Source organism: Heterocephalus glaber, unplaced genomic scaffold, assembly GCF_053883595.1.
Source record: "Heterocephalus glaber isolate CG9 unplaced genomic scaffold, H.glaber_assembly_v1.0 deba00001523, whole genome shotgun sequence".
NCBI lineage: Eukaryota > Metazoa > Chordata > Mammalia > Rodentia > Bathyergidae > Heterocephalus > Heterocephalus glaber.
Window position 1 is genome coordinate 24,541,138 of NW_028258327.1, and position 25,664 is coordinate 24,566,801.

A 25,664-nucleotide genomic window follows, 5' to 3' on the forward strand; every position below is an offset into this window, starting at 1 on the left:
TTATTCAAATTAAATTTAAAAATTTAAAATTTAAATAGAGCAATAAAGAAAAAAATTGGATAAATAAAAATTAGCCAATCATATGAAAACTTACTATAGTTATCTTCTAATAGTCATGAAAAGCCCCAAATAGTTTTTTTTCTACTAATGACTTTTTAGGAATAATCTTATGTTATAAATTCTGAATCACTTTTGTTAGGTATTTCGTTTCACCATTCTGCATACTTATGTTCTGATACTTCAAATCACTCTTAATGTTTGGGACTTAAAATTTTAGACTGCTTTAAAAAAAATGATGATACTTATTAAATTCCAGCAGTGAGGCACTTCATTCATGATGTGTCAAGACAGTTGGTCTAATTTATAACAAAAGCACTAGCAAATATCAGTAACTATTTTACTCTCAAATTATAGCCAATGCTGCTGAGATTCTACATCCTAAAATCATGAAAGCAAGACAAGAGAACATTAAACATATTGGTACTGACTGGCTAGAAAGGCCTGCATCTCTGAATCTTGGCTTACTCAGAGTTACTAAGAAGTACCTCTTGTTTATATAAATTAGAACTTTTTCCAAAGGTATGAAGCAACCTGTTTCAATTAACACACTCTTATCAAACCAATCTTTTTCTTAAAATTTTTCACAAATTCCATTCCTCAAAAAGGAACCTATTTTGTATGCTTTGTAAATCAAAAAGTATAATGCCTTTAAAAATAACCATAATGATGAATCTGTAATTTTCTAAGAATGTCTTTTATTAATATCAGTCATTCATGTTTTACCTGACTCATGTGGAATGGAAAACAGAAGAGTATGAGGTCCAGCGTGCTTCTCTGTACAAGTACACTGGAGTCCTGCACTGAGGTACTTACTGCTTCTACCTGAAAAAAAGAGAGCGTTTAACATCTATTGCCTATTATGCTGGGAATTTTTGCCATGAGAATGTTAGTTCATTTTCTCTAATAAAGTATTCAAAAGATCACAGAATGCTAAAATAGGGAGGTTCTGATGATTTTACACCAAATCAGCCCTAACGTATGTCTACAAAAACATCCATATGCAAATGTTTTTAGTAGCTTTACTTATAATTGGTCCAAATGGGATACAACTCAAATATCCATTATTAACTGATGAATGAATAATCAAATTGTGGTATTGTCATACAATAGAATAATATTACCAAAATAAAGAAACAAATCAGTGATACACACAAAAGCATTGGTGAATCTCAAATATGTTATGAAAAGAACACTGTACTTGAAGACTACATGCAGTATAATTTCATTTATATAACTTTCTAGAAATAGCAAAATTAAAGAAGCTGAAAACAGATTACTGTTTGCAAAGGCCTGGAAGTACAGTGGAAGGGGACCTGACCACAAAGTTCACAGAACTTTTGGAGTGATGTAAGTTTTTGTATCATGATTGTAGTAACAGTTCCAGGTCTGTAGTTTACCAAAATTCATACAACTGTATTTGTAAGAAGAGTTACTTTCAGTGAATATGAATTATACTTTAATAAATCTAATAAAAATCTGGATAAAAATCAGTCATATTATATGGGGAGAGAGAATAATGAGTAAAAATATAAATTAAATATAAAATACATTCATATAATAATTATAATAAATGTGGCTATGTTAACAGTTTGGTCTGATCTAGAAGATAGTAACAACAAAACCCATTACTTTGCTTGACTAACAGATAATAGCGATGACAGATATAAATAACATCACCTTTTCATGAAAAATTAAGCTTTTAAAATCAGTAATTGATTTTTAAAGTTAATAATTTAGCCTTTAGTTTTCCTTAGTGAAAAAAATGAAAACAGGAACCTTGTTCATTACATGAGCCTCAATATCCATCTAAAATAGTACCTATCTCTAAGGAAATATTTGTGAAATGTGCAACCATAATTTTGGACCTACCATTAGCTCTATATCACTGCCGATTATATAAAGCTGATCTTCCATAGAAAGCTTCCTATTCAAATGGGCAAGAACATATGTGATTCCAGGCAGACGAACAGCAGGACTGGTAAGAAGACTACCCCAAAGGGCACTATAGAATGCTGACTGGTCCACTGCAGAAGCAACCTTTTCCAACAATGTATTTGTTCTGAGGCAAAAAATGAAATGGTGTATGAGCAGAAACATTCAGTGTATTTTAAAATAAATATACCATTATTATCTTTCAAATAATATACCATTAGTCTTTTCCAAAAATGTATGAAATTATCTATGACACAGTGATCCTTGCCTGGAAATAAGTGTGGTAGTTTGGAAGAACAGTATACTTTTACAGTCAGAGGACAATTTAAGTCGTAACTCTACTATTTATTAGCTGTGCACTTTGGGGAAATCACTTCATCTTGCTACAGTTCAGTTTCTTCATCTATAAAATGAAGAGAATAAAAAAGACCCATCATAAGACCTATCTAACCTCACTGTTAAACTACTCTAAGCAATAAACCACCATATATAATTTTTAGTTAATAGTAATGCTATGGTAGAACATCTGTTGATTTTCTACAAAATCTTAAATCTATATTTTCAATATGATACATCTCTAACTGTTCCTTTCTTTTTGAAATCATATGTTAACAATGATGTTAATGAATTAGGCTTATGACAAAATGAAAGATGTGTTACTGCTTTACGGACTACATTAAAGATTACTTTTTTTTTTTTTTTTGGTACTGGGGATCGAACTTGGGTCCTTGTGCTTGCGAGGCAAGTGGTGGAACCACTGAGCTAAATTCCTGGCCCTAAAGATTACTTTTTGTTTTTAACAATGCAATGCGTAACAGACTATTTCACTGTAGTATAATGGAGTAAAAATAAGAGAATGAGTTCTAGTTGCTGTATGGCTTAATACTGACAGTGTAATCTCTTTTGGTCTCAATTTATATGTGCATTAAAATAAAACATTTTTGAATGCTTTTATTTATGCATGGAATAACAAGCTATATGATAAATCATGAGATACAACCATAATTATTTAATTTGTATATTAAAAAATTAAAAAAAATTTTTAATTGTAGCTAAATTAGTACTGATTCTATACTTCCTGTAAGAAAATAAAACAGAACTGAAAATAAAATAAACCTTACTTCAAAGCTAAATAAAATAATTTATATTTCTAAAATGTTAAGCAAATAAATAAAATAGTTAATAAAAGTAAATAAGCTTTTAGGACAAAGTTTTTCAAAGTAGCCTAAAAGGGTAACCCAGTATTTTCAGAGTTAGATTCCTACTGCATTATGGGAACAGCTGAGATACAACAAAATAAAGTGGTCAATGCACTTAAATAGATTATTTAAATTTAAATAAGTCTACTTATAAAGTAAATTTGGCAATTTCAATTTTTGCAACCTCAACTCAATTTTTTTTTTCTTGTAAGAATACTTACTGGCATCAAACACTGTCTAGAACTCTCAAAAAATAGGCTCTAAATCAGATCTGATCATTTTCCTTGAAAACTTAAAATTTAAAAAAAAATCAAGAGTACCATGTAAAAATACAGTAAAATAGCACTGTACTTCGTAGTAGACTATTTAACAATTTAAAAACAGTCAGTATATGGGCCACTTTTTCATTCTTTTCCTTAATCTAAATGTCCTATCTGTTGTGTTTTTTGAATGACGTATGTGCAAGGCACCACTAGACTAAGTGATTTCATTATTACAGCAACACAATGAAATAAGTATTATGCTTTTTTATAGATGAGAAAACTGACTACAATTCAAAAATGTTAAAAATACCAAGTTCACACAGTGTCTGTACAGATGTTGATTTAAGCCCAGTCACTCTAAAGTCTCTGCTTTTACCACACAGCTATTTTTAGTATGACACACAGTATATAATTTTTATTGCTATAGAAATCTTAATGTTACATATGGAAGTATCTATAATAATTCACTTTTGTGATGCTACAACAGATTTAAAGATGCTTGCTGGTAAAGTCATCAATTGGATTACATAGTTCCACGAAACATCATTTTACCTCTCATAGTATTCTGATCCTTCTTCTAAGCCAGGGAGAATACCAGTTAGCAATCCTTGTAGACCAGGCTTCAGTGTTTTACCCAAAGGCAAGTAATATATTTCATATAAACTGAGCAGTGTTGGTTTCACAGACATGGCAGCATTTGCAAGAAGAGGAAATAATCCAGAACTATTTAAATATTTTGTAAAGGAGAAAGGGCAAGAAAAAATTATGACAAAATATTAATTGTATGCAATTGTATATGTATATAAAACTTTTGATGAAATAAATTGCACTGATTAACTTAAAATGGTATCTGTATACTGACAACTATGAGGTGTGATAAAAAACTGTAGTTAATATTTAAATTTTTAAAAACTTATTAGAGTAAAAGACAAATTATCATTAACCCCTTCAAAATATATCCCCCTAATCTTTTAATTCATATATCCCATTGTCCTTGTCACTTTCTGAAGCAGTTTTGTAAGTCCTCTTTTGTGTCTTTAATTGTGCTGTCTTGGCTGGTTCAATTTCCTGAATCAATTCAAAATGCTTACCTCTTATAGTCATTCTGGCTTTAGGGAAGAACTAGAAGTTGCATGATACCAGATCCTGTGAATAAGGTGGGTGAGGACACATGGTAGTGTTTTTAAGACCTCGCCTTTCCACCTGATGGCACTCAGCAGCACCAGTGACTATATATATTTTTTTAACATATCTTATAAAGACACTCATGAAAGAGAACTTCCAGAACCGCTTTAGAAAAATGGGAATGGGATAAATACATTCCAGTAAAGGGGGACTAATCTGAGAGGGATTAATGGCAATGTATCTTTTAATGTAAGAAAGATTTTCGAATTTAAAAATTCACCATATATTGTGATCACACCCAGTATGTCCATTAAAAACAAGTTCTCTCACCTGAGTTTCACATTCATAACCCCAGTAGCTACTTAGTTGTTTAATAAAGGCATGGGCTGGGGATTTAGCTCAGTGGTTCCACCGCCTGCCTCGCAAGCGCAAGGACCCAAGTTCGATCCCCGGTACAAAAAAATAAAGAATAAAGGCTTAATACTTCACAATTCTGAAGCAGAAGTTTTCCCTTCTCCCTCAAAATCCATTCCTTCCTCTGTAATTTCCATTTCAAAATATAGCATCACTATCTAGCTGGCTAGACAAAGGCTATATATCGAAGAGTGATTCTTAACCCCTTTTTAAAATTCCCTACTCCAACCTTCACTCAATCACCAAGTCACCCTAGATCTTTTTGAACATGTTATTCATCTCCAGATACTTACCTAGAAGAGACCACCATCTCATCTTTATCATCTTAATAGGTAGTACTTCAATACTGACCTGAAGGATTTGTACCTAGTAAAAACTCAGTGATTTCCTGTGGCCAATGCAGCTTTTACCAATTTTTAAAGATTTGGCTACTGCACACCACTATACATCCCATGTATATTCACCATTTCATTCCTGCATCTTATATTACAGGTATACTGATTCCTTGGCTGGTTCCTTTCAGAAACCTTCCGTACACTTTTCAGGACTTTTGCACATGCTGCTCACACAGACAAAATTTACTTATATCCTCTTTATATGTCTGGGTGATTCCTAAAATTGCAGGTCTCAGCCTATGTCATCTTTTTTGAGACTGTCGCCCAATTCCACTAGAGTTAGGTCCTTATTTTTTGTACCCATAAAACTCAATATTGTCTTATTAGAACATTTATCATTTTATTTGAATTAATGCCTGTCTTCCCCAACAAACTATATCAGAAATGAAGGGACTATAACTGTCTTTTTTATTTCTGTATCCAAGTACTAGAACCATGTCCTGCATTTAGGAAGCTCTTAACAAGTGAAGAATCTCTCTTGCTTCTAGGCTACACAGAAAATAGAAATAATCTTCAACTGCTCACTTTTTTGTCTCCAATTTTAGACACTCTGACCTAGGGATATACTCTTTCAGCCTTTTCAAGGTAACTTCTTCCATGAGCCCCAGGGCCCATGTCTTGCTTTTGCCAGACACCATATTCATTCATTTTCCTTTTGCGTTCCAGTAACTTTTTTTTGTCCTACTAACATCTTTACTGGTCAACACAAATGTACTGCAAACTTTCCCCATGATTCTGAAAAGAGAACAAATAACAACCAAATCTTCAAACCTTTATTTTTAACTACCTCCTAGCTTAAAGCTACCACCCTCCCTATATGAACTTTTAAGGCAGTTTTTAACATGTGTGTGGGTGTGTGTCAATGCATGTAAACATACTACATGCATTCCTTCTGACATTATCTTCCAACTAATCTTTTTTTCTTTTTGGTACCGGGGATCGAACTTGGGTCCTTGTGCTTGCGCAGCAGGCGGCGAAACCACTGAGCTAAATCCCCGGCCCCTTTCCACCTAATCTTAAAGACAAAACTGGTTACAATGGGTGGAAAGAAATACAAAGACGTGGGTCAAAGGTTATAAGGTGGCAGAAAAATAGAATGAAAAAGTATAAGATTTAATGTACAACATGAGGACTATAATTAAAAATATTGTATTTGTGATTTTTACCACATGACTTTGGTTAATCTTGCCACAAAAATCAAAAACAGGGTAACAATGTGAAATGATGTATATGTTAATTTGCTTCAGTATTGTAACCATTTCATTATCTTTATGTGTCTTATAACATTGTGTTGTAAACCTTAAACATGTATAATAAAATTGTTTTATAAAGCTAAATCATGGGCATAGATAAGGTTGCTCAAGGAAAGGATATTAAGTGAAAACATAAGAAGGTATAGAACTAAGTATGCCCTAAGAAACTGTGTATTTTGAGTTTAGGTAAAGAAAGAAAGGCTGGTAAAGGAGATTAAGAGTAGTAACTATACAAAAAAATGAGATTTTGTGGAAACCAAGGGAGAAGACTATTTTGAGTAAATAATATTGAAAGCTGCTGAGAAATGAAGGTATGTTGTTTGTCTCAGGCTAGTTTCAATCTAGTTTTCAAGCTTTAAAGAGCAGAATGTTCTCTTTTAAATGAAAGCTTTCCATAAATGACCTCTAATTTTAAAAACTTACTTTAAGAACTGTTCCAAAGTTTTCTAAATCATGTAACTCAAATATTTATGAGTGCCATCAAAGACTTTTAATCATTAAGGAGATTTTTAGCACAGAAAATATAAAAGTTTAGCAATATGTTTTTATTTCTATTATATATAAACAGATACTGAAATTATTCTTACCTATATAAAAAAAGATCTTTGGCAAGTCGCTTAGGTCCAATGATTTTGAAGATAATTTCATAAGTTTCAAGTGCCTTCCGATGAACACCACCTGGTAATGCTGGATGTAGACACTGAGCTAGGCGTTTGCCTATGGTCAGTTTTTTGGGTACTACCTGGTACTTCGCATTATTTTGTAGAACCTTGAAAAAAATATTTTAATGAGGTTGAAAAAAATTTTATTTCCATTTTTCTAGCAGCATACTGCAAAAATTATCATTGTAGGGTTTTGTCAGTCACACCTATCAATATATATTTTGTTTGAAGATTTAAAACTGAGAAAAAAATATTTTTAGATTTTACAGATTTTTAATTTCTGGCATAAGAGAAAACTGTGTGTGTGTGTGTGTGTGTGTGTGTGTGTGTGTGTGTGTGCGCAGTGGTAGTTGTGGTGGTAGTGCTGGGTGGTGGTTATGATACTGGGGCTTGAATCCACAGCCTAGCACCGAGCTCTTTTTAGACAGGGTCTAGCTAGGTTGCTGAGACTGGCCTTGAACTTGAGATACTCCTGCAACAGGCTCTAGAGCCACTGGGATTATAGGCACATGCCACTATGCCCAGCTAAAAACTGTTTTCTGCCTGGTATTTTGTCTGAAATATATGAAGAAAATCTGACCTCAGCATTATTTTGTTGGAGGAGGTATAAGCAGTGGTCTAGAATATGACATTATATAAAGTAATTCTAATGATTATAAGAAAATCTACATGAGACTATAATTTTCTATTTGTCTTCACAAACAACTTCTCAATGAGACAAAAAAAATTTTGCTTTACTTATCAGGGAAGGATTTCCATTAAGAAGATCCAAGATTAGTTATTTATATAACAAAAAGATCATCTAAATATAGTCCTTGAAGTACTGAAAGTAAAATGAAGACTCACAATGAATATGGAATATACTAAAACTTTGATAAAAGAAATATAAAAAGTCCTTCATTTTACAAAAGAAAAAAACTGAGGTTGAAATATTAAAAAAGGCCTCCAAAGGCAGTACAGTGGAAGTCAGAAATAAATCTCCCAGTTCATTACATTTATATTAAAACATATATTTATGCTATCTTCTACAACACTTACATTATTTCACCACAAATTTATAAAGTTTTGTCATTGACTTCTTGAGTGTCTTACCTGGATATACTGATAACTGGTTTCATGAGTGTTAATGTATAAAAACTAATTATGTACTTAATTATGTCAATTAATTTCCATAACTTAATGAATTGCCTTTAAAAATAGTTCCTAGTAAGAACTCCTCAGAAAGAGAAAGAACCTAACTAACTTTAAGCAAACTTGCACTTATGGATACACTTTCTGGTGGATGTTTTAAAGAAATCAAGAATTTTTCAAACTTCGTATGATAAATACTAGAAGCCAACATGTCAAACAAAAGCTTGTGTATCTAATTTTGGCGGGGGAGGGGGGGTTGATGACACAGGATGTCGCTATGTAGCTCAGGCTAGCCTCAAACTTGTGGCCATCCTCCTGCCTCAGCCTCCCAAGTGCTGGGATAATAGGTGTGGATCACTGCACCTGGCTCTATGCATCCAATTTTAGGATAAGTCCTCAACAAACTGAAAATGAGAGCTTTTATTTTTAAAATACGAAGAACATTATCTGTAGTTTCAGGTTCAAAACTAGTATCCTTGATTTGTACTATATAACAAATTTCTTTCCTAATAATTATATCCTAAGCTGTTTGATTTTAACATAGTTACTGTAAGGGTATTCCTTTCCTATCTAAACCTTTAAATATTTAGACAGTCTTTGTCAATAACAACAACCTCAAAACTATGAGTGTGAGGTGAGAAAAATTTAAATTAAGCCAAAACAGAGTCAAAATGAAAAGCTAAGAGTTAATCAGTGATGCTTCTGTGGATAAAACCAAACCTATCAAGAAGTATCATTCAAAGCCAAGCTCCAAGGCATGAGTGACTGTATATAGAATTGCCTTTGTGAGAAACAAATCAAAACAACAACAACAACAACCAGAATCACAAACTAAGACTTGCCTGAATATAAAAAGTTTCCTTGCTGCTACATATGTACCATTTGGAAAGGAGACAACAGGGACTGATTTCCATTTGTTGCTTTATATTTTGGTGCCAAGAACTTCAGAACCATATCTGATGTTTAGTTACAGAAACTTATTAGCTCTCAAGGTTAGCATCTTTGCTTCATTAGTCTTGTAATTTTACAGGTAATAATTATTTTTCAAGCACTGTTGTTTCTTTCAATTAAAACTTCTGAACTATTAACAATATCCCTGACTATACAATCATGCAACTCATGAAGTAAAACAGCACTACAAAAATTAATCTAAGATTTATATTGTACTATTGTCTAAGATTTAGAGAAATTCAATAACTATAAAAAAGGATTTCTCACCCCCAGTGCAGAGGAGGTGAACCTTCCAGGTCACCGTAACACTGCCCCCAGCACCATGGAGAAGATCTGCCCCAAGTGCAGAGGAGGTGAACCTTCCGGGCTGCCCTACCACCACCCCCAGTGCCAAGGAGCAGAGCCACCCACAGTGCATAAGAGATGAACTTTCTGGGCTGCTGTACCACTGCCCCCAGTGACGAGGTGAGCCACATGGGTGTGAGCAGCACACACTACCCCCCACATTGAAATGAGAAGACACTTAGACAAGTCTCAAAACCAGACTTCCAGATCACCTAAAGCAACCGCAAAGGGAAATGAGATGGAAAAACCTGATATTCAACCACCTGGACTCACTGAACTGGCAACAAAAGAGGATCTGGAAAAAATGGAATCAGAAATAATTTCTCAGATAACAGCAGGAATTGTGCCCATAGTGCAAGACATGATTAATAAATCTAGAAAGGACACAGATAAAAAAATAGAGGAGCTGAGGAACATGATGGAATCCCAACATAGAAAACAAATGGAATCCATAAAACACATGCAAACAGATTTCCAGGACATGAAAAACTCCACTGAAAGTCTACACAGCAGAATGAGCCAATGTGAGGACAGAATTTCAGATATAGAAGATAAGATTGCAATTAGTGACCAGGAAAAGAAAAACTGCTTTAAAATTGTAAGGGATCACGAGAAATCAATCCAGCAGCTGCTAGATGATGCAAAGAAGAATAACATAAGACTCACTGGCATCAGCGAAGAAACAGGAGAGAGTTCAGATGACATAAAAAAAAAACTGTTCAGAGAAGTAATGGCAAAAAACTTCCCAAGCAGGGGAAAAGAACTTGACATACAGATAAGTGAGGCATATAGGACTCCAAATAGCCATGATCAAAAAAAAATCTACACATAGGCATAGAATTGTTACAATTCCAGAAACCCAACAGAAGAACAAAGTTCTACAAGCAGTTAGAGAAAAGAAACAAAATCACATACAAAGGAAAGCTCATCAGAATCACAGCAGATTTCTCAATGCATTTCCTCAATGCAAGAAGAGCTTGGAGTGACGTATTGCAAGCCCTAAAGGAAAACAGCCTCCAACCTAGATCGATGTACCCTGCAAAACTATCTTTCAAAATTGATGGAGAAATAAGATACTTTCATGACAAAGAGCACCTTAGGAACTTCATGAATACCAAACTAGCACTCCAAAAAATTTTAGACAATATCCTAGGAAAAGACAATGAGGATCACAACCCCAGGAAGCCCAGCAGAATGAATCCATCCAGCACAACAAGAAATTAAACACAAAAGGGGAGAATCGAACAAAAAGAAAAAGTCATGACAATGATAAATCAGTACGTATCAGTTATAACCATCAATGTTAAAGGTCTCAATTCACCAATCAAAAGAAATAGGCTGGCAGAATGGGTCAAGAAGCAAGATCCAACAATATGCTGCATACAAGAAACACACTTAATTCAAAAAGAAACTCATAGACTGAAAGTTAAAGGGTGGAAAACAATACTCTATGCAACAGGAAGCCCCAAAAAAGCAGGAGTACTTGGGCTGTTTCCAAGCTTTAGCTATTACAAGTGAAACAAACAGGACACACACGTGTAAATACCGAATAGTTTCTCTAGTGTGAGAAACTGAAAGTGTAAATAAGGATTAAAATGATTAAAATGAATAACTGATCATTTGAAATATTAAAAGGTCCAAAGGTGTAGGGATGGTGAGAGGGGAAGGGGAAAGGAAAGAAAGGAAAGGAAAACTTAAGAGAAAAGAAAAAAATGGAAATGAAATCTATGTAAATAGGGAAGGGTACGGCCATGAAGGGCACACAGGTAACAGCAAAAAAAATAAGAACCAAGACACATCATGTACAGGTACAAGCACCCAATGATAAATATAAACATATTGTATACCTAAAATGTACCAATAAAAGAAGGTGAAAGAAAAAAAAAGCGAAAAGAAAAAAAAAGCCGGAGTATCTATCCTCTATGTGGATCAAGGGGATTTCAAATCAACACTGACTAAGAGAGACAAAGAAGGACACCACATCCTTGTAAAGGGAATACTACAAGAGGAAGAGATGACAATCATAAACATATATGCACCAAACACTAGTGTGCTCAACTATATAAAACAAATACTAACAGACATGAAAAATCAAATAAGCACTAATACAATATTAGTGGGGGACCTCCATACCCCACTGTCGCAAATAGATAGATCAATTAGACAAAAAATAAGCAACGAATACTAGAATTCATTGAAACTCTGGAACAAATGAAGTTAACAGATGTTTACAGAATGTTCCACCCTACAAAATCAGAATACATTCTTTTCAGCTACATATGGGTCGTTCTCCAAAATACACCACATACTCATAGAACATATTTAAGTGGAAAGGAATTGATGTTATCCCCTGTATATTATCAGACCATAGTGTGATGAAACTGGAGATCAATAGCAAAAGAATCTGCAAGAATTTCATAAACACATGGAAATTGAACAACACACTTCTGAATGACCAATGGGTCACAGAGGAAATTAAAGAAGAAATCAGACAGTTCCTTCAATTAAATGACAATGACAATACAACATATCAGAATCTATGGGATGCAATGAAAGCCATCTTATGAGGGACATTCATAACAGTGAAAACTCTTATTAGGAAAACAGAGTGAATCCAATTAAACAATCTGATGCTGAGCCTCAAGCTTCTAGAAAAAGAAGAGCAGGACAAACCCAAACCTCATACGAAGGAGGAAATTATAAAGATCAGAGGAGAAATCAATACAATGGAGACAGAATGATACAAAAACTCAATGAAGCCAAGAGTCAGTTCTTTGAAAGAATAAACAAAACTGACAAACCCTTAGCCAACCTTATCAGGAAAAGGAAAGAAAAGGCCCAAATCCATGCATTTAGGAATGAAAAGGATGAAATTACAATGGAATCAAGAGAAATCCACAGGATCATTAATACCTACTTCCAGAACCTGTATGCCAATAAGATGGAAAACAGAAGAAATGGACAGATTCCTAGATACATATAAATTACCAAAGGTGAATGAAGAACACCTAAAAATTCTAAACAACCCAATGTCAATCAATGAAATTGAAAACATAATGAAAAACTTATGAACTAAGAAAAGCCCAGGTCCTGATGGCTTCACTGATGAATTCTTCAAGACATTTAAAGAGGAACTACTGCCACTACTGTTTAAACTCTTCAATGAAATTGAAAGGGAAGCAATACTCCCAAATTCATTCCTGGAAGCAAGCATCACCTTGATCCCAAAAGCAGAGAAAGACCCAACTGAAAAGGAGAACTATAGGCCAATCTCACTAATGAACACAGATGCAAAAATCCTTAATAAGATACTGGGAAATAGGATGCAGAAGATCATCAAGAAGATCATACACCCTGACCAAGTGGGATTCATCCCAGGGATGCAGGGATGGTTCAACATACACAAATCAATCAATGTAATACACTATATCAATAGAGCCAAGGACAAAAACCATATGATTATTTCCATAGACACAGAAAAAGCATTTAACAAAATCCAACACGCAGGATAAAAACCCTACAAAAAATTGGAATAGATGTTATCTACCTCAATCTGATAAAAGCCATCTGTGAAAAACCAACAGCCAATATCATACTAAATGGTCAAAAACTGAAATGCTTCACACTAAAACCAGAAACTAGACAAGGGTGTCCACTATCACCACTCCTGTTCAACATAGTTTTGGAAACATTAGCCACAGCAATTAGATAAGACAAACAAAAGGAATAAAGATAGGAAATGAAAAAGTCAAATTGTCATTATTTGAAGATGACATGATACTCTATACAGAAGACACTAAGAACTCCACCAAAAGTCTTCTAGACTTAATAACCAAATTCAGTAACATAGCTGTGTACAAGGTCAATACACAAAAATCAATAGCTTTCCTCTACACGAACAACAGACTCACTGAGACAGAAACAGGGCAAACAATTCCTTTCAAAATAGCATCCAAAAAACTGAAATACCTAGGAATCAACCTAACAGAAGAAATCAAAGACCTCTTCTCTGAAAACTATAGCACTCTTAGAAGAGAGACTGAAGATGATATCAGAAAATGGAAAGACATCCCTTGCTCCTGGGTAGGAAGAATCAACATAGTGAAAATGGCCATACTTGCAAAACTGCTATATAGATTCAATGCAATCCCAACTGAAATCCCAGCAGCATACTTCACAGACCTGGAAAAAACAATCCAAAAATTCATTTGGAACAAGAAGAGACTTAGAATAGCAAAAGCAATTCTAGGCAACAGAGACATGGCAGGGAGTATCATAACCCCAACTTGAAACTATACTACAAAGCTACTGTGATAAAAACAGCATGGTACTGCCAAAGAAACAGATCTGAGGACCAGTGGAACAGATTAGAAGATGCAGAAACAACTCCAGATACACTCAGCCACCTCATTTTTGACAAAGGAGCCAAACACCCTCACTGGAGGAAAGACAGCCTCTTTAAGAAATGGTGCTGGAAAAATTGGGTTTCAACTTGCCAAAGATTAAAACTAGACCTGTATCTGTCACCATGCACTAAACTAAAATCAAAATGGATTAAAGATCTAACTATTAAAATAGAAACACTGAACCAGCTCCATCAGTGGTTAGGGAGAACTCTTGAAGACACTGGTGTAAGAAAAGGTTTTATGATCAAAACCCCAGTTTCCCACGAACTAGCACAGTCAACAAGTGGAATCTCTTCTTATTAAAAAGCTTCTGCACAGCAAGAGAAATCATCAACAGAGTGAAGAGACAACCCACAAGGTGCAAAAAAATTTTCACTGGTTGTTCCTCAGACAAAGGTCTACTATCTAGAATCTATGAAGAACTTAAAAAAATCAGACCTTTGAAATTTAAAGAGCCAATCCAAAAATGAGCATCTGAAATGACCAGACATTTCTCACACAAAGAAGTACAAATAGAAAATAAACATATGAAAAACTGTTCAACATCACTGGTCATTGAAGAGATGCAAATGAAAACAAAGCTGAGATTCCACCTCACTCCAGAAAGAATGGCTGCTATCATGAAATCAACCAATAACAAATGCTGTCAGGGCTGTGGGGAAAGAGGAACCCTACTTCACTGCTGGTGGAAGTGCAGAGTGGTATAAACACTGTGGAAATCAGTATGGAGATACCTCAAAGAACTAGGAGTGGAAGTCCCTTTTGACCCAGCAATTCTCCTGCTGGGTATCTTCCCCAAAGAATTAAAAGAATCATACCACAGTGATATATGTGCATCCATGTTCATAGCAGGACTATTTGTAGTAGCTAAAACTTGGAAGCAGCCCAATTCCCCATCAACTGGATAATGAAAGTGTGTCTTTTTTTTTATAAAATGGAGTACTACTCAGCCATAAAAAATGAGAAATTAGAGACATTTATAGCTAAGTGGATGCACATGGAGGCGATACTCTTAAGTGAAATAAATAGGACACACATGTATAAATACCGAATAGTTTCTCTAGTGTGAGAAACTGAAAGTGTAAATAAGGACTAAAAGGTATACTAGATAATGTGAAATAGGAAGAAAAGGGGCAAAGGGGAAGGGGAAGCTGGAGGGGGTAGGGGAAAGGAAAGAAGGGAATGGAATTAATATGAAAAAATGGAAACAAAGTCTTTGGAAATAGGGATAGAGGGCTTGGAGGGCAGGGGAATGGGGAACAAAATAAGAACCAAGAGAGATTATGTAGGGGTGCAAATTTCCAATGATGAATGTCATTATATTATATACCTAAAATGTACCACTAAAATTAATTAAAAAAAGATTTCTAAGTTTTATTCCTTTTAATACTGGATAAGACAAACATACCTTGTTTAGTTTTCCAAGTGCTGATATCAAATCTGCCCATTCACTCGAGTATTCAAAATTCTTTAGTGCCTTATCAATTGCGGCTACATAGTTTCTGTACTTAGAGTCAGTCAGTAACTCCAGTTCTTCTGTGTTCATCCTCCCAATGTCCTAGTAGAGACCAGTTCCAAAGTCATGCAATCATTACCTACAAAAAAATTTGCAGGAGGAAACATGGTTACAAAGTAAAGCACTGAAACAGCTTTCTCTGGTCTTGCTAAAAAGATAATGGCTAACTTGATAATGTTTCTTAAATTACAAATGGTCAAAACTCTGGTCACCCAGTGTCCAGGATGATAGAAGTATTCAAAAACATTATACCTATCTGTGTGCTCTTTCCTACAGACTTGAATTATAACTGAGAATTTAGGGATACAAGAAGGAATTTTCTGATACTTATTTCAATTTAGAAATTGTGTTGTCACATCCATAGATAGAAAATTTCTAATACTGATAGAAATTTCTAATTTCTATATAGCCCTCTACTTTGTTTTGATCCAAAATATAGTAAGACTGGTTAAATTGAAAACATTAAGGACATGGGACCAACAGAATGAATACTTTTAAGATCATTAATAAGTGGGTATCAAGTATAGATGAACATTAGCTATTTTGAATTAGATTTTATTTTGAGTAAAACTGACAAAAATATGTGGTGGTTTAAAATATGTCCAGAAATTCTTTGATATTTCTTTCAAAAAATGAGCCTAATCTCCCAGCTTGTTAGGCTATACTTTGTGACTCAAATTAATGAAAATAAGAAGAATAAAAACCTAAGAATGTACTGTATCATTACCAGATAGAAATAAAGCACATGCCTAAGTTTTACTGACAGGGTCAATTTATTTTTCTTTCCTTCATAAAGATTTCAAAAATAAGATAAAACATCCATTTTGAAAATATATGGTATTCACTGCATGGGAGATCAACATGAAAAACGATTCAGTAGTAATTTGTAATGATGAAAATAGCAGTTATTTCCAGATAATCGGTGTAATAATATAAATTTGAAACTGATAGGTCTCCCACTACCTCAGCAGCTATTATGTATAGTAGCTGCCCTCTTCCTATCGTGCCTTGCCCCGTCCCCTGTGTGACGTCATGCCAAGATGGTTGCTCCCACCAAAGAATAAACTTCTTCCCAGCATGACCCTGTTCCAGCCTAGAAAGTAACCCAATACTCGCTCACCTCCTACCACCTAGTGACGTCTCTGGCTCCTCCATTCCCTAGTCATTACCTCACTCAACCCCACCTCAGCCCCTACAAACCCCACCCTCGTCTCTATAAAAGACTCTCTCTGCCCCAGCCATATTGCTTTTTGTCTGTCCTTTGTTCAGAGACAGCCCGGCAGATCTATTCCCCTAATAAAGGCTTGTTGTGGCCTGGTCTGGTCTTGGTCTTCGGCCCTTGTACCCGACAGAAACAATATTGTCTCAATAGACCTAGTACAGATAAACTTTTTATTTAGTATAAAAATGCCAACTAGGCGCAGGGATTTAGCTGAGTGGTTCCGCTGCCTGCCTCGCAAGTGTAAGGTCCCTAGTTCGATCTCCGGTACAAAAAAAAAAAAAAGCCAACCAGTAATAATAATCAGCTAAGTTTTCATCAGTTCAGGACATGATACTCAGAGTATTAAAAGCCAAATCTTATTAAAACAGTTAAAAAAAGGAAAATATTGTAAGTTTCAAGAGCAGAGCTGCAAAATTTTATATATATATATAAAATCTTTAATATAAAAAGAGCCTAGGACTAAATATTTAATTATGATTTTAATGCAAATATAATTATATATCAGAAGATAAAATGAATTATTTTTGAACCTTTCATCTAATAATAATATAAATCCAGTTCTCAGGTATTTTTTTTTCTTCATACTTTAGTATAAATTGACTTAAGTCAGTATTTCTTACAGTATCTTCAGTGAAAGACCTATTTCGTCCCAGTCCACTGACTCTTTTCTAAAATATAAAATGATATGTTTAGTTGCTGCATCACAGCCAAATTTCCGAAAAGATTTATTAAGTGCTAACTTTCATGTCTGTGCTTACATTATTATGTTCTATTAACAAACAAGTTTGTGAAAGATCCATATATCACACTTTGAATACCACTGGCTTAGATCATAACCCAAATATAACATTTCTCATACTGTATCCAGAAAACTTCATACTACATCTTTTCTTCAGAAAAGACTAGCACAGAGAAAATATACAATGAAAGTATAAAAGTGTTTCTATAGAAACCTCAGGCCATAAAAAAGTAGTAAAAAATAGGGCCTTCAAGCACGGGGGTCAAAGTCAAGACAGTCTGAATACAAATCCTAGTTTTAATGATTACTTAGCAGTGATATGACCTTGGACAAAGTACTTCATTTTCTTAAGCCTTAGTTTTCTCATCTATAAAAGAAAATAATAAGACCTATTTTGTGGTAATCAGAATTAAATATGCAACATATTAAAGGTATCAGAGTGCTTGGTACAAAGAAAATGCTCAAAAACAGTTATTGCCACTCTTAAGTCATTTTATTGCTGGGACACAATACCTGACACCCACAAATTAAAGAAAGGCTCAGTTTAGTCTATAGTCTGCTGGCTACAGGCAGAAACAGCATGGCAGAAGGGCCCCAGCAGAGGAAAACTACATTATACATCCCAAGGGTAGAAATGAATTATTGCAAGCCACCAAGCAATTGCGCGGGGCGGGGGCTGCATTTGTTGATTATGATGTTAAAAATCTTTTAACTAATTGTTTTTGACTAATGGAAAATCATTCAGTAATTGCTACCATCTGATAAGTTAATGTAACTTACTAATCTGAATTACTAAATGTTATTTTGGTTAAAAGTTCTGAGTTTCAATATTGACACTGTCAAAAAATAATCTTTAGCAAATTATATGACTAACTCATAAAGTTAATCATTCCAGAAAACTGGGAACGCCTCTAAATTAAATATGTGGATCAAATTCAAGGCAAACCAAGCATTTCATCAATATAGGTTATGACTGCCCACTATATCCCTGATGCCCTGTACTTCCCCAATCGGATTCAATTTCTTACTTGCTCTTTCAGACCTCCAAATGGTATACAATCTAGAAAACTCCAGGTATATGACTAATAGATCTTCAGCCTTCTCTGAATGACTTGTGACCTAGTATTAATCATCTTCCAAGGATAAGACCACCTCAGATGAAGCAGTGGTAGCATTTTAGCTGTCTCTATAGTGTATTTACTAAATGCCAGGTACTTTGCAAGTGCTTTGCTTATTTTAATTCATTTTATTTGATCCTATGAGGTGGGCACTATAGTTTCATTCACAGATATGGAAAGTGAAACATACAATTTGTGATATAGCTAAGAAACAGAGCTGGAAGACAGAGTCCTAACTCTTAATCATTATTCTTTACTCTCATAGAGGTCATTTTCCTTCTCACACCTATCATGTCTCCGATTGTAAAACAGAAAATTTTTTCCTTACTCCTTCTGGTTATATTTTAAAGGCAGAACCCCAGTTTTGATTAAGCTTGATTATCCATTTTTTCCATGCCTAAATATGAGCAACTGAACATTCCTGCTGAAAAATTACAAAACCAGGGTTAACTGGCTGCACTTACACTGAGAAACATAAACCTCAAACAGGTGCTCACCAGTGATCTGACCCATTGTTTCCTTAGTAAATTTACCTTTCTGAAAACTGCATTACATCTTCTCTTCCTAAAACTCTTATACTACCTTCTATCATTGCTAAAGACCTAATTAAAAGAGCCAGGCACAATGGCACATCCCTTTAGTCCTAGTTACTCTGGAGGCTGATGCTTGGAGCCCAGGAATTTAAGGCCAGCTTGGGCAACACAGTGAAACCATCTCAAAACAATATAATCCTGAAAGATTTCCCTAAGCTCACTTCATTTTCTTATCTCCTGTTCATTCTTCAGCCAGCTGAAAAATGCCTCATGGCATTGTCCTTCCAGGAAATGATCTGTATAAAGGTCTCCAGTGATGTGCATTAGCCAAAGCCAATGGTCATTTTGCTAGTCCCTCACTGTACTTCCCAGCAGTGCAGAACACTTTGTTCTTGGTTTCCAGAACTCTTTACTTTCAAGATGTGTTCCTATCAGCCACTCTTTTTCGGTATACATTGGTCTTCTATCCAGTGTTAAATACTGAAGTGTTTCAAAGCTCAATCAACAACCCTCCTTTCTTCCCTTAGATCATCTCTATAACCTTTTAGCTTAAACAGCATCTGTTAACTGATATTTTCTAAATTCATAACCACTTTCCTGTTCTATTATTCTAACCAGTTAGAGCTGAGTCTAACATGTCATTTAATCCCACCTCTTTTCTTGAGCCTCTATAAACCATTCTCCAAAGAGAAACCAGAGATCTTTTAAACCATATTGTGTCATTCCTTTGCTGAAAATCTGTCAGTGGCTTTCCATTGAATTAGAATATTAAAATCCAAATACACCAAAATTTTCTGAATCATAGACATGTTGTACTTGCTATCTTCTATAGAATTTAGGACCACTCTTTATGTGAAAATTTTCTTCCCATACTCCAGTAATAGCAAAACTTTACATAAGTCTTTTCTGGTCAGCCTAAGTAGCCTGCCCTAGACCCACATTCATATAATGTAACTAAAATATTACATTTTTCTAGCACTTGTTGTAGTCTAAAATTGTCCTATTTATGTGCTTGTTTCTTATATATCATCTCTCGATACAATGCAAATGTGATGAGGTCAGGAGCTTTATCTGACTAGTTCATTCCTGTCTCAGTAGTCCCATAATAGTGACTGACACTCAGTAGGCCCTGAAATATCTTTTGAATAATCTGTTAATGCCAACACAATTCACAAACCATTTTGGTTTGTTTTCTCAGAAAAGAGCTTTGTTGGGTCAGGGATTTAGCTCAGTGGTTCCGCTGCCTGCCTCGCAAGCACAAGGACCCAAGTTCGATCCCCAGTACCAAAAAAGAAAAAAGAAAAGAGCTTTGTTAAAAAAAAAAGGACAGAAAAACCATTATTCTACTTCTTAAGAAGTATTCACACTGACTTCATTCCCTTCAAATTGAGGCTATTCATATGGCTACTAAGTGATTTAAAAAACTGAAAAATTCACCTAGAATATACATAAAAGTGCTATATCATTACTTTAAAAAATTGACTGTTTAGTCACCTTAAGCACAATATCATAAATGTGGAGGATGTCATTCTAATGCTTGTGAAAGAAAATAAGAAATCTTTTTCAGTGTGATATTTCAGGAAGTAAAATATTTAAAAATTAGATGAAAATCTCTAGAGAAATTTTGAAAAAAGTCTACTGTATTTTTATTTATTTACTTTTAATTGATACATAATAATTGCACATATTTATGTGGTACAGTGTAACTTCCCAATACAATGTGTAATGATCTTAACAGGGAAATGCCATATTCATCACAATGAACATTTATCATTTTTTGTACTAGGAACATTAATCTTGTATATATTTAAAAAAAGATAGTTACACTAAATCAATTGTATTATTACCTTAACAGAACTGTGAGCTTTTCAACTTTCTATATCTTGTTTGTTTAGTTTTTATTGATAGCCAAAGTAAAAAATATAAATAAATACAAAGTACATGATGACATGCTCTTATATAGAAACATGAAGACGCCATGAAAAAAACTATTAAAACTGATAAATGAATTTAGTAAAGCTTTAGGATACAACATAATCAATTTTAGCTTTACTATTTTCTTAAATATATACTAGATTAAACATGGTGTTAAAAATGGTCTGTGAATGCTATAAAAAGGGTAACAGGATTCCTTCAAGCTTTAAATTTTTATTTACGCTTATAAGCATTATGTAAAAAGAAATGTAAAAAACAGAAATGTATATATTCGTTATAACCAAAAATGACCCATTAATAAGTAGCTGGGATTCTAATATAAGACTGAAATGGCAAAGAGCTAATGATAATGATCACTTAAACATATGCCTATGAGTTACAAATGATCATCTTGCCCCCAAATCACACTTGTCAAATAAACATGCCCACACATTATTCAAGATGATAATTGCAAAATCAAGTGGTCTTAATTTTGTGCCAGCTCCTAAGCTCAATTTTTCCATTTGAATTTTCAGATAATCTTCATATCAAATCTATGAGAGAAGTATACGTATAGATCTATGTACATAGGAGAAAATTAGTATTTCACATTCCTCAGAGTTAAGAGGAAGAACTAGGAAGAACTCTGGCAAGCTGATTTCTAGGACTGGCTCTTAATCACTACTTTTCATTCATATATATATATATTCATATATATATATATTCATATATTCATATATATTCATATATTCATATACATATATTCATATATTCATATATATATATATTCCCACCCCAACCCCCAACAGCTCTTACTACTTTTTCCTGGTATATTCTACCTCTCATCTTTTATTCTATTTTGAAAGCACAGTTCAGGCTATAAATTTTTCTTTTATAGGAACTGTGAGGCAACCCACTCAAGACCCCTCTTGTCTTTCAGGAGCTATTCCTATTCTCCAGTAAACCTTTCCTACTCTTAATAAACCTTTTCTGTCCTTTGGAACTCATTCAACTTCAGGGGACATGAACTCAGCACATCTGGAATCTAGCATGTTGGGAGTTATATTTCTCCTATATCATTTTGGAGGCCTCAGTGAGGTAATTGGAAGGGGGTAAGAGTTTGGTTTTGTCCCACAGGACCCCTAAATATTTTGACTGGATTCTGAATTGTGACTCATTTAGGTAATCAAAAATTGTTATCTTCTGTCATTTGCTTATGTCTTGTCTTTTTTTAATTAAAATGATAGATTTAAGTTGAGAGCATGGGATGATTGTGATGTCTTCATATTTAGGTTTCTTTGATGGGACATTTTTATTTTGGCAGGCAGGGCCTTGTATTCCTGTTTGTATATACTGGATTTAGACTTCTATACTGGTTGCTGAATTTATTTGTATTCCTTTTTTGATTTGAGATGGCCTATTATATTTTAGACAGGTGTTTGGAATACCTCTTTGATTTTCTAATTGCTTTCCAGCTGAGGCTCTTGGGTATATCTGAGGCTAGGGGACAGGTTCTGGCAGTTCATCTTTGGTATGGATGATTGTTATCATTGTCAGTTAAATGGTAATATGCTTCTCTTTACAATTCTGACAATCTTTTTTCTCTTTCAATTGGAAACTCCTGAACTCCTAGAAAATGAGTGCCCACCACAGGCATCCTTTTATAGACCACACAACCCCCATCCCTGGGTTAGAAAGGAAGTGGAATTCATGTTCATCTAGAAAAGCACACATGATGGTTCTGGATGGCTCAGTGCCTGTGCAGGGGTTTTCTCCTGTAATTGCCAGGACCAGGAGAAAATATGCAGTCATTCAGGTCTCTTGAACACTGGTTTAATTTTTTGATGGCAATGCTTCCCTTTTTTAAACATGGCTGTCATAGGAGGAATAAATTGTAGCTTGTGCTTTTGGAAACACACTCTGGAGTTGGAATGTGAGTTTTCAGAGGAAGTAGGTGTGCACGTCCATAAGGGTGTCTAGTTAAACCAGATCTATCTTCTGGTCACTCTCCAGATAGCAACCACTTGGTCTGGAGAAGGAAACCTCAAGGAACACCCTGAGGGCTTATAAAATCCAAAAGGGATTAAAAGGGACCCCCTTTCCCCCCCTTGTTTGACAGATGGGAAACTCAAAGTCAAATTCCTTTACTCCTTTGGAGTGTATTCTCTTAACCACTGGAAGTTGTTCAACACTGACACTGAGGAAAAGCTGTTTAATATTTATCTGTGCATGGCCTGACTATGCCCTAGAGGCAAAATGGAATGCAGAGGGAAGTGGTGATTCTGGTACTGTTCTACAGCTGGAGTTATACTGTAAGTGAGAGGATGGTTGGAGGTGCCTTATGTTTGGACTTTCTTTGCACGGAGAGGCAATTGTGACTTGTATTTGAGGTGTATATGTGGGCCACTGGAAGGCCTAATGTCTCTGGTCCAAGGGACACAGTTTGATGCAGCTATCATTACTGAGCCTGAGGTTACCCTCCTTTCTCCTCCCTATCATAAGGACGAGAACTAAGCCCTTCAATTATTTTAAACTGTCAACTATTAATCAGAAACAAGATGAGCATCCCCCCTGAAAATAAAAAGTTAAAATTACCTTTAACAGTCTGTCTCTTTAGAGGAAAGTCATGTGTAGCTATGAAACAATTGTGTCTATCAAAACAATGAGAAGGCTGTATAGCTGGCAATTCCCATTGGATAAACTGTCAGCCTCGGGCCCATTTTAAAAAGTTTTTTGCTTTCATATGCATAAAAGGGTTTTTTTCCTTCTCATTCTTATTACAGATCTCTTTTAATTGATGACCTATAAGAAAAGTTCTGACTAGTCTATGGTTACAAACCTCAAAATTGTAAAAGGATTATTAGAGTTCAATTTGGCCAAGTACAACTGAGAGTGCACTCTAATTAAAATGTGTATGTTGGTCTGTTTAAAGTGTTAATAAAGGACCTGCAACTGCTTCATTTAAGAAAAAGAAATTGCAGTTCAACAATTTTTTTGGCTCTTTTTGAGATTTTCATGGAAAACCATTTGTATAGGTTTTCAGAGTAGCTGAACTCATTTAAAACACTAACAGACAAGAACTGACAGTCCCAAGGATTGCATAGGATGTACAAATAAAAGTCTTAAAGTTTGATAGCATAAAGTTTGATATGTGATTGGGTGGTTGTAGATGTTTCTGTGTGTCAATTTTCAAGTATATGTTCTATTTTAGTTGGTATAAAGATAAAGACACTCATGATGTAGTCTAAATACCATTGTTCCCAGGGTTAGCAATAAGTTTACAAGATAAAAATAAAGATGTCTTTAAAGTTAGTAACAAATTTTCATCCAGTTAATTTAAATAATATCAAAAAAATTGGTTTTATAAATGCAATGTCTATTGCTGTTTGTCTATAATAATTTAAGAATTTTTCCTTGGTTAAAGATACTATATATAGCTTAAAGTGTTTAAATGTTATGATTTGCTTCTCATGAGTCAGCTAAAGCAATTGTTGAGTTAGTTATGTTAGTTATAATTTAGTTATTTAAGTTAGTTATAATTAAAAGGTTAAGTTTTCTAGGTTTAAAGCATTTAAATTTAAATTTGATCTATTTTTATTGGCTTTGAATAAGCAAACATTTTGTTATTGTATAAATGAGATAACTTGTATGTTGGGTATAAGTCTATCTGTGGTCATTAACACTGTTTCATAAATTTATCGAGCTGTAAAGATGTCCTTAATATTTGCCATTATAGTTACACCCTATAAAAACTATTACAGGATGAGTCCAGTGGAACACGCTAACTCAGCCCACTGCAGACAGGCAGGTCTGCGCATGCCCTACCGTGGTCCTGAGTCGCGCGGAACACGCCAAAACAGCCTGCTGCACACAGGCAGATCTGCGGACACCCTACCGAGGTCCTGAGTCCAGCAGAACACACCGAATCAGCCCGCCCCCCGGCAACAAGCCACTGGACCCCCCCCCCCCCCCCCGGCTCTGTACAGCCACCTCGTTCCACACTACAAAGACGCAGAGGACACCAGACCACCAGACCATGGTACTGAGTCATGCTGCTCCCAGTCCAGAGGTAGGGGCTTCTGAGCCCCATCCCACTGCTCCTGGTCCAGAGGAAGGGGCTTCCTGGCCACCATCTCACCTGCTGCTCCCAGCCCAGAGGAAAGGGCTTTGGGCCACCTTCTGTCTCGCTGCTCCTGGCCCAGAGGAAGGGGCTTCCGGGCCACCATCCCTCCCATTGCTCCCAGCCCAGAGGGAGGGGCTTCTGAGCCGCCATCCCACTGCTCCTGGTCCAGAGGAAGGGGTTTCCCCGCCACCATCCCTCCTGCTGCTCCCAGCCCACAGGAAAGGGCTTTCGGGCCACCATCCTTACTGCTGCTCCCGGCCCTTGTCCCACTTCTCCCAGCTCAGAGGAAGTAATCCATGCAGGCACCAACAGCTCCCCCCGCAGTCGAAATGAGAAAACACGTAAATAAGTCTCAGAACCAGA

At 35.2% G+C, this 25,664-nt stretch overlaps 1 protein-coding gene across 11 annotated transcripts in view; it reads right to left on the reverse strand.

Annotated features, from left to right (window-relative positions):
• Dop1a (DOP1 leucine zipper like protein A) overlaps positions 1–25,664 on the reverse strand; it is a 98,224-nt gene that overhangs the window by 52,409 nt on the left and 20,151 nt on the right. For 8 of the 11 annotated variants that reach the window (XR_015441564.1, XM_087188108.1, XM_087188109.1 and 5 more), the window contains exons 2-6: positions 15,545–15,731; positions 7,229–7,410; positions 4,007–4,177; positions 1,926–2,119; positions 784–878 (exon numbers count right to left, since the gene is read on the reverse strand). Coding sequence is in view for 10 of the 11 variants with exons in the window: in XM_087188108.1 (XP_087044234.1) it covers positions 784–878; positions 1,926–2,119; positions 4,007–4,177; positions 7,229–7,410; positions 15,545–15,682 (780 nt within the window). In the remaining variant the exon portion in view is untranslated. Of the gene's footprint in view, positions 1–783; positions 883–1,925; positions 2,120–4,006; positions 4,178–5,913; positions 6,124–7,228; positions 7,411–15,544; positions 15,732–25,664 lie in introns of those variants that run through there. The other 3 variants (XM_087188111.1, XM_021240726.2, XM_087188112.1) reach the window with 2 other exon arrangements.